Source organism: Dreissena polymorpha, chromosome 11 (assembly GCF_020536995.1).
Source record: "Dreissena polymorpha isolate Duluth1 chromosome 11, UMN_Dpol_1.0, whole genome shotgun sequence".
In the NCBI taxonomy this organism is placed as follows: domain Eukaryota; kingdom Metazoa; phylum Mollusca; class Bivalvia; order Myida; family Dreissenidae; genus Dreissena; species Dreissena polymorpha.
Window position 1 is genome coordinate 60,376,592 of NC_068365.1, and position 9,932 is coordinate 60,386,523.

Below are 9,932 nucleotides of genomic sequence, written 5' to 3' on the forward strand. Positions count from 1 at the left end.
AAGCAGGGGAGGAGGAGAAACAGGGTCTGGCTGAACAGAGAGACAGTGTTCGGAAGAAGATCCAGTGTTTACGGAGAGCAGAGAATCTGCGCAGGAAGAGACACGAGAGATGGCGAAAGAGAGCTCAGTTCACTAGCAATCTATTTCAGTTTGTGAAGCGTTTACTCGGAGAAAAGAACACAGGCTAATTTCAATGCACAAAAGAGGAGGCAAACAAGTACATCAAAGATATGTACAGTGACAGTGACCGTCACAAGGAACTGGGCGAGTGCGACAAGTTGCTCACAATATATGAGCCTGAACATGACTTTGATTGCGCAGAACCTAGGTTGCAAGAAGTCAAGGACATTGTAAGGAAGGCCAGAGCGTCTTCAGCACCAGAACCCGATGGAGTACCGTACAGAGTATACAAGAACTGCTCCAAGATCTTGCTACGGTTGTGGAAGCTTATGAAGGTTGTTTGGAGGAAAGGAGAGTTTTGCAGAGAATGGTTGAAGGCAGAGGGCTGTTTTATTCCTAAAGAAGAGGATTCATCAACCTTTGGTCAATTCAGGACTATCTCTTTGCTGAACGTGGAAGGAAAGATACTCCTCGCTGTCCTTTCAAGAAGAATGTCCTCTTATTTGCTTCAGAACAAGTACATTGATACAGCTGTGCAGAAAGGAGGAGTACCCGGTGTATCTGGGTGCGTCGAGCATACCAGTGTCATCACCCAAATCATCAAGGAGAACAAAGGAGACATCGCAGTGATCTGGCTTGACCTAGCGAATGCATATGGTTCTGTTGCGCATCAGATGATACAAAAGACTCTACAGTTGTATCATGTACCCATTCGATTTCGGCAGATGTTGCGGCACTATTTCGACGGCTTCATCATGAGATTTTCAACGAGGGCAATAACCACTGACTGGCAAGGACTTGAAGTAGGCATCGTTACCGGATGCACCATTTCAGTGGTGCTGTTTGCCGCGGCCATGAATCTGATAGTGAAGTCAGCGGAGAAGCCATCCAGAGGACCCAAAATGGCTTCGGGGTGTATCCAACCAACAACGAGGGCATTTATGGACGATATGACTATAACAGCAAAGTCGTACGTCGAGGGAAGGTGGATGCTGCAAGACATTGGCGAACTTATCGAGTGGGCCAGAATGAAGTTTAAACCCCAGAAATCAAGGAGCATGGTTCTGAGGACAGGAAAGATTCAAGAGAGTGCAAGATATAGAATCAAAGATCAGCTCATCCCGACTGTTAAGGAGCAACCATTGAAGTGCCTCGGGAAGTGGTTTCGAGACTCGCTTTACGATCAACAGAGTATCAAAGACACGGTAGTGCAAATGGAGAACTGATTGATGTGGACAAGTGTGGTCTGCCAGGTAAATTCAAGGCCTGGATTTACCAACATGGCATCCTACCACGCCTATTGTGGCCACTGCTGGTGTACAGTGTACCGTCGTCAACAGTGGAAGCAATGGAGAAGACAATAAATTCATTCCTCAGGAGGTGGATGGGGGTGCCAAAGAGTTTCACCAGCCTCGGTTTGTACTGCACAGGTAGCAAGCTGCAGATACCTCTTAGATCAATGACGGAGGAATACAAGGTCACAAAGGCTCGGAAAGGCATTATGCTACGAGACAGTAGTGATGAGAAGGTTAGAGAAGCAGGAGTGCAGGTAAACACCGGTAGAAAGTGGAGGGCTGACAAGCAGTGTAAGAGGCTGAGGCTCGTCTTCGGCACAGCGACATTGTCGGTAATGTCGCAGACGGGCGACTAGGTTTCGGATGCGTCACCCGTTCGCAGTGGAGCAAAGCCAGTGCAAAAGACCGACGCATCCAAGTGCAGGAAGAGGTTCGCCGAATGGAGGAAGAATCCAGGCTTACCAGAGCTGTTACCCTACGGAAACCGGGAAAATGGCTGAACTGGGAGGAAGTACCCCAGAGAAAGCTTACATGGAATGCGATCTGGACCATGGAAAGCGACAGACTTAGTTTCCTGCTCAAGACTGTCTACGACGTGCTGCCAAGTCCAACAAACCTAGTGACTTGAGGTCTTGCGGAAAAGCAAGATTGCAAGTTCTGTGGAAGACAAATGAATCTGGAACATGTCCTGAGCTCATGCAGGACAGCCCTGTCTGATAGCAGATACAGATGGCGTCACGACATGGTTCTTGCCTCAATCGCGTATCATCTAGATCAAGCATTAAAAGCGCAGAAGACGACCAGCAAAGGCCCCTCATTCATTTCCTTTGAAAGAGCCGGAGAAGAAGGGGCAAAGGCCAAACGCGCATGTGGGATTCTTGGAACGGCAACATATTGGAGAATGGATGCAGACTTGAAGAAACAGCTCAAGTTTCCACAGGAGATCACCGTAAAAACCAGAGACCCGACATAGTACTGTGGTCAGCTGCATCAAAACAGGTTGTGATGGTGGAGCCCACAGTAACATGGGAGGAGCGGATTGAGGAGAGCTTCGAACGGAAGCGCGAAAAGTACCAGGCTCTCGCAGATACATGCACAGAGAAAGGCTGGAAGACATGGTATTTTCCGGTGGAGGTGGGATGCAGAAGTTTCCCAGCGCAATCACTGTGGCACACTTTCAGCAGACTGGGGGTTACAGGACAGGTCCGGAAACGGGCCATAGCGGTTGTTGCACGTAAAACGGAGTCTGCTTTCTTGTGGCTATGGCGGAAGAGAGAGGAGAATTGGATAGGGGGACACGGGCAGTTGACTAGAGATTGGCCACCGAGACCTGGCAGATGAGGAAGTGTAGCGGAGGCTTACTATCTCCTGGCCGGAAATTGACCACTTCCGGTCGGCACACCATAGGAGGACGTAGTGGGACAGTGCCGAAACGTCCGATGAATATGGCCCCACCTGATGAAGGAGATATTAGCAGCATCACGGTTGATCTGACAACTGTACATATATCAGTTGTACACACTCCCTTAAACGTTTAAAGATGTTTTTATATTTGTAGTGTTACTGACTCTGCATGTTTTGGTTCGTGTTTAAGCGTTTTGAGTAAATCCTATATGTTTTTCAATGAAGGAAAAGATGACGAATTTTGAGTAAACGGGCACCAAGTCGTTTGTAAATATATTGGTTTCCAGACGATATCTGTAGAATTATGTATCGTAATATCATTTCAATATCTATTTGCCATGAGTTATTTAGCGATAACTGTACATGTATTTTTCAGTTCAAGCTTATTTATAACTGTATTTGTATTACACCATCACAGGGTTATATCGCATTCATTTGCACAATGCGAGAGCTTCGAATAAACATGATATACTAAGTACATAACCTATATTTTGTTTTCAAAAGTGTTTATAACCAGACACAGTTCAAACTACCTTGACGATTAATATTAGAACCATCAAGAAAAAGTTGAAACATAATAAAAGCATTACAGTGTATCAAACGAGTTTACCAACAGAAGGAATGTTAATTAAATTTCGATACTTACAGAAAAATGAATTCATTCGCTCCCTTGATTAATGTGAATTCGTTTTGCATTCGTTAATTATGTCTGGAATTCGTCTTACGCCTGTCTTCGCTTCTGAATTTGTCTAACCGCATCACACCGGACTGGCTATCTTTTCATTTTAAGACAGCTTTCGAAAAATGCCCATACAACATGTGATAATATTTTGTTTTCTCTATCACATAAATCAATATATAGCAAAACCAATATATTGCAAAGGGATCCTTCGATATTTTTTTTTTATGCATTGACCAATTCTTACCAAATCGTAGGCGTTTTCACTGCATATATTCTGTATTCTTTCGGCGTTTATACGGTGATCATCGGTGATTTCAGCCTAATGTATTCGCTTGTTGATGTATAAAACTTGTGCGATCTTAGCGTAAGCACCACCAAATCACTACGACAAAAGACGTAATAGGAACGCAGTAGGTTCGCAATCCAGTCCCCAGGTTATGAAGACAAATACTCAGCATTTCCACTTGGACCCTAGTACGTCTAGGACGTCTGTACTTTGTCCCTGAGACATATCACCCGCTGCTTCTGTGTTTATTGCGTTAGCGAAACGAACATTTGGCACTCTCGTCAGGTTGACGTGGGAGCAAATGCCTTGGCGTTTAGTTCGAACATGTCCAAAGTAGTCGCCGTTCATGTGCGTTCTGATGTCGACTTCACTGCTTCCTTCGCGATCTGTCCGCATCCTGAACCGCCGTTAGAACGCATACGGAACGCCAGTCCGGTGGTTCATGGTAATACGGATTATATTCAAAACTGTAGTGCAAGCGTTATTCTTTCAACATTTATAAACACAATTAATATAGGCTTAGTTAAAGCCACAATCAATACGATTTATTTCTATACATTTAACTTGACATATGTTCTAATGAATGCAATACATCTTGTTAATATTTGACTTATCGTTGTTTCTGATTTAAAAATGCATTCAACAATGTCTGTGCATTCAAACGATTTGAACAAATGCAATACGGTCAAAATGTTCTAGTATAAAAAATATCTATGCTTTTTCAATTTTCGTCGGAATGCATTGCTGTGAAATGATTGCTGATTTTTTAGTAACTATTTCTAAACTTCACCAGTACATTAATTGCGGTTGGAGAACGTTGCCTCAAATTTGTATTGCAAAACAACACTTTAAACAAAAAGCCGATTTTTTTTATTTTTTTTATTAACAATAAACGGAATGATGACGGATGTGTTAATTGATATTCGTGCTCACATTGTTAAATCCATGGCATTCAAATAAGCCTCGATACTGTTACGAACAAAGCCTTATAATTAGGCATTTAAATTGTGTTAGCATAATGAATTATTATTCAAAACTAATTAACCTTGACGTTTTACTTATTATTGTCTGTGTATTGATACATGTGTATGTCGCTTTGTTTTTTTTCCATTCGAACGATTACTTTTCTTTAACGCTTATTTTCCCATGTTATAAAAGAAAAAAGGCTGTCGAATACAAGAGCCTAAACATGTATTGTTCATATATGTTCGGCTTCTAACAATTATGTTGTTCTTTTATAAAGGAAAAAGGGTTAACTACATATTATGTTCATCAAGCTCATCTACCAACTATTTTTTACTACATCGAAGAGAGTGCTGTTCATCGAACTAATTTATTAACGAGGTCGATATTTGTCTGCCTGATACCATTCCAATTGGTCTGTCTAAGACTAATGAGTTCTTCTCCGCAAAATGTATATCAAATCACAGTTGCCTAGTCGCGAATACATATTGTTCATGTCAGAAATCTTTTACTTGCTGGAAAGAACCAGAACTTGGTGTCTTTGTAGTGAGCTTATCGAATTCCCACTAGATGAATAGTCAAACACTATATTGATTAGGCCACCACGACCATAACAATATAATTTCCGATTTTCCTGAAATTGATTAATAATGATTAGAAATTAAACTATACGATGGTATGTGTTTTAGTCTTTTAAATTAAAGAAAACTTAAAGTTTATACTTATTTTTGTTTGATTTCTTTTCATTTCTCTGAACACATATCCTACTCAGGCTTGCATAAAATGATTGAGAAGTAATGGTAAATATAAACAATACATGCCACTAACTGTTTCAAAGACGTGACCCCCAGTTTTATTTATTTTTGTTTGTGTCGTGTTTGTTGTGTTTGTCTGCGATGTAAAATGATTATGTTCTTTGTAAAAATGTTTGTCGACTGACATATTTTGCTAAATTAATGACCACGTGCAGAATTCTCGATTGCCCTGGCATCTATTGAATTTCACTAAATTTATATGTGAAAATTGATGAACGGGTCTGAAAGCCTGTCCAGACATTCGTTCTTTAAATTATATTCAACTTAATGATTAGGTTATCTTTCTAATGTTCATATACGATTAGTAGGCAAAACCATCGGACATGACATAACATACAGCAAAACACTTAACATGAAACCTGAACAAACTCTTACAGTACATAGTCCGGTAATAAAAACTGTTCGTGCTTTGAGATTTATATGCAGTGTTGCCTAAAACGGAACATGCACGCTTCTAAAAATAGTATTTCTCTTGCCTTAAACTGTAAAGTATAAACCAGACACGTAACTTTGTAGTATCTTATTAAGGTACTCAACGTTAAGGCAGAATTTTACTGCGATAGACACGTAAGGTAAAGGAAATTACATTCGCACGTGTATAATTGAGACCTTCATCGAGCGATCCTAACGAAGCTGTATCAATATATAGTAGCCTTGTTTCGCACATACCTATCCAAATACATATATTAAAATGCTGAGTTCTTCGGAGTATTTATTGTCTTCATTTCTAAGTCTAGGGCACTATTTGAGGAAATAATCGTCAAAGTGGGCGTTTACAATATAAATAAACAAAGCTAGAATAACTTGCATCCGTCTTCATTCAACACAAATGATATCGTAAGTATGTTGCATTTTCCTCGCATAATAATCGCGATATATAATTATGAAGTTTTGACTTAAACCGATGGTCTGTGTACTCGGTATAGTAAATTTTAATATATATATATATATATATATATATATATATATATATATATATATATATATATATATATATATATATATATATATATATATATATATATATATATATATAATAGATCTTCTATGCCAGAAAAGATTTATGTATTATGGATTGTTTCAGTTATAAACGTATCGCTGTTAACATGGGATTGTGAAAGATAGAGGCAGATTCATTATTTATGTATGTACACTAATATTCAGGTGTTTATTATTTAAATTTTAATAAGATTTTTATTTAAATAATCAATTTGTAAATGTTAAAATATTTTTTTAGCTGGTTCTATCAAATTAAATGTACCAGTGTTCTTATTGATTATTGTTCCACAAACTGCTTCGATTTATATACTAATATCCGGCGTGTGCAGTGAGATATTTCAAAATCTTTCAATGTTGGTTTATTTTAAAGTAAAAGTGACATCGTATTGAGTTTTAAATGGTAAACATTATTCGTATTATACTAAGTTTTAAGAGTTACTAATACTCTTAAACAATCATCTTAATAGGTAAAGAAATGCAGTATTACAATCAATATAACATAAGAACATTGTTACACATAGGAGGCAACACATAATACAAATGGATTATTGCTGGAACAAAAATGCAAATACTTTTCTTAGATTGTTCTTTTTAGTTAATCAAACAAAATGTTTGCACCGCAGTCAATGTAGAGGAAAATCTAAGTACGCATACAGGCTCCGTTAATATTTCTTTGGATTGATAATGAAGTTTAATTGTAACCATCAAGTATATTTTGCCCTTCAGTCTTTGTGCTTAAATAGCCCAAATGTACTGTTAATGTCAGACATTCAGACAGCATTGAATGACAAATCTTAGGGCGCAATATCACATAATTAAACTAATAACAGACGGGCAACATAATATTTTAATAATATTCGATGCACGTTGTTTATGATACACGCGTTAATGTTAGCATTACTCATAAACAGGATAATGCCTGTATGCATTACAAATAAGTAGGATATTTTCTGTTACAAAACTCATACATAGAATGATGTGTGTATGCAGTATTAATAAATAGGATAATTGCTACATACATTTAACATACATACAAAGATTGCGGTATGTATTGCTAATAAAAGGGATTTAAACTGTATGCAACACACATAAGTTGCTGCATACATTCGTCACAAATATTTTGATTACTGAATGCATTGCTCATAAATGTTATGGTTGCTGTATTCATTACTCATAAATTGGATAATTATTGTTTGAATTATCAATAAAAATGAGAATTGCTGTATTCACTACACAAAATATGATTATTGCTATATGTATCACACATTACTTGGATTACGGCTGCAATGCATCACTCTTAATTACGATATTTCCTGTATTCATTACACATAAATGTGATTTAGTTCATGAAGAGTTATACAATGTACATTGTCACATATATGTATTATGGATCCAATTTTATGCTGAATACGAATTCTTGTCACTCTAGTGTTAATAGCGTTTTGACTGACTTATTTTCTCTTTGAATAGTTGGAACCATGTTCAGCCTATGTAATTTCGAGCACTGCTGCCATTTTTGCTGACTTGACATTTCTGTTTACGTAATTATCTCAGTGCACTCCTCGATATACACGATCGATATTTCTGCTTGTTTCATTTTCTATGTAATCGTGAGTCTACAGTATTACTCCTTTGGAAGATAGGCATCACTGTTGCACATCCACTAATACTGATGTCAGAAAGCATGCTTAAATGTGTTTTGTAAACCTTGGTTTAATATATTTGTTTTAAAAAAAACGTTCATGTCACCATGAATGTATGTAATAAACAAAACACAAAATTAGCATTTGTCTTGACCATATATTTGCAATTCATTTAATGCACGTAATCCTTTTTGTCGGAAATAATTTCTCTGATGATTGCCAGGCTTTATGTTTTTTATTATCATTATCTTGAGGTTTTATTCACTGCATAGGCGCAAAAAGACAAGTTAACATTTATGTAGTTTTTATCTCATAATTTTAAGAGAAACAATCAGAAAATAAATAGCTACGATTTTATATGTCATTTCTCTTCATTTGATAAAACACACACAAAATAGTATAGGTGAATGTTAATGTTGCCTTGGTGGTTTTTAACTTGTAAGGTTACTTTTCATATATGTACAATTATACTATGCTGTTCCTGAAAATGCTTTGATTAGGTTGTAGTTGAATGTCCAAATGTGATTGTTGGTACAGTTGAAATGTTTGACGACAAACATTCAAATGTTTACTTTCCTTAGCACTAACAACGCTGAAGATTTAATCGGCAATACATTATAACACACTTATAATATTTTATACATTTACACCGTTCACTGCATAAGCAAAATAATAATCATTTGTTAGCCCATATCACTTACACGTTAATAATGTGTATTGCACTCCTCCCTTACACCAACAAAGGTATCTTTCGCATCCCGCGCCGCATGCCTTTTGATGAAGAAGTTTTGTTGTTGTTTTTATGAACAATTAATGACTTCATGCTACCAAACGAAAAGAAAACTGAGTTGTATAGTTTTGTATCTTTATAAAGGATTATTGATTTATATGAATGTATCTTTCGAAGACAAAATTACTCCTGTGCACAAATATATTTGGCTTACTTTTGGTATCTATCAGACAGAATACGCATGCATGAACAATTCATTATGTTGGACGTTTTAATAGTATACATTAAAGGGGCTTTTCACGTCTGATTAATACACAAAATGAACAATGAAAAAAAAGTTTCAGATTCGCAAAATTTCGTTGTAGTTATGATATTTGTGAGAAAGCAGTAATACTGAACATTTAACATGCTCTGAAATATCCATTATATGCATCGTTTGACGATATAAAAACCTAAAACTATAAAGCGTTTCTACGCGAAACGATTGAATGATTTGGAGCGTTCTCATGTTGCCATTATATTTTGTGATACTACGAGGATTGCTTATATAAAGTATAGAATGCATCACATAATGTATGAACAAGGATGGCCGAGTGGTCTAAGCGATAGACTTTTACTCCAAGGGTCAGTCGTTCGAGCCCAGTTGAGTGTTACATTTTTTTCTTTCTTTAATTTTATTTTTTGTTTTTAATCGAGCTTTTTAGATCGAGTGTTTACATTTATCAATTAAAAGCATTTAATGACAAACTTCACTACATGTCAAAATCTGTTACAAGTTTCCTTTAAGTACACGCACAAATAGACAAATTTGATGAACCGACTGATGAACAAAGGAATTTACAGTTCATCTTCAGATGCTTTTAAATGACGCTTGTGAAGCGATTATCATTTACCGGATATCTATAAATATGGCACATCAAACATGGCGCGCATTGAAGCTGTTTCTAAAACGCCTTGTTTGAATCTTGAATTTCATTGAAGATTTGGACAAGGAA

General features: G+C 37.0%; 1 protein-coding gene across 1 annotated transcript; it reads left to right on the forward strand.

Moving 5' to 3' along the window:
* The first annotated feature begins 230 nt into the window (after positions 1 to 230).
* LOC127849878 (uncharacterized) lies at positions 231 to 1,346 on the forward strand. Its single transcript, XM_052382630.1, has one exon. The coding sequence runs from the start codon at positions 231 to 233 to the stop codon at positions 1,344 to 1,346; it is 1,116 nt and encodes a 371-aa protein (XP_052238590.1).
* The last annotated feature ends 8,586 nt before the right edge of the window (positions 1,347 to 9,932 follow it).

Bases quoted from the DNA above. Each gene is read 5' to 3' on its own strand.
- LOC127849878 (XM_052382630.1), top strand. From the start codon at position 231: ATGTACAGTGACAGTGACCGTCACAAGGAACTGGGCGAGTGCGACAAG.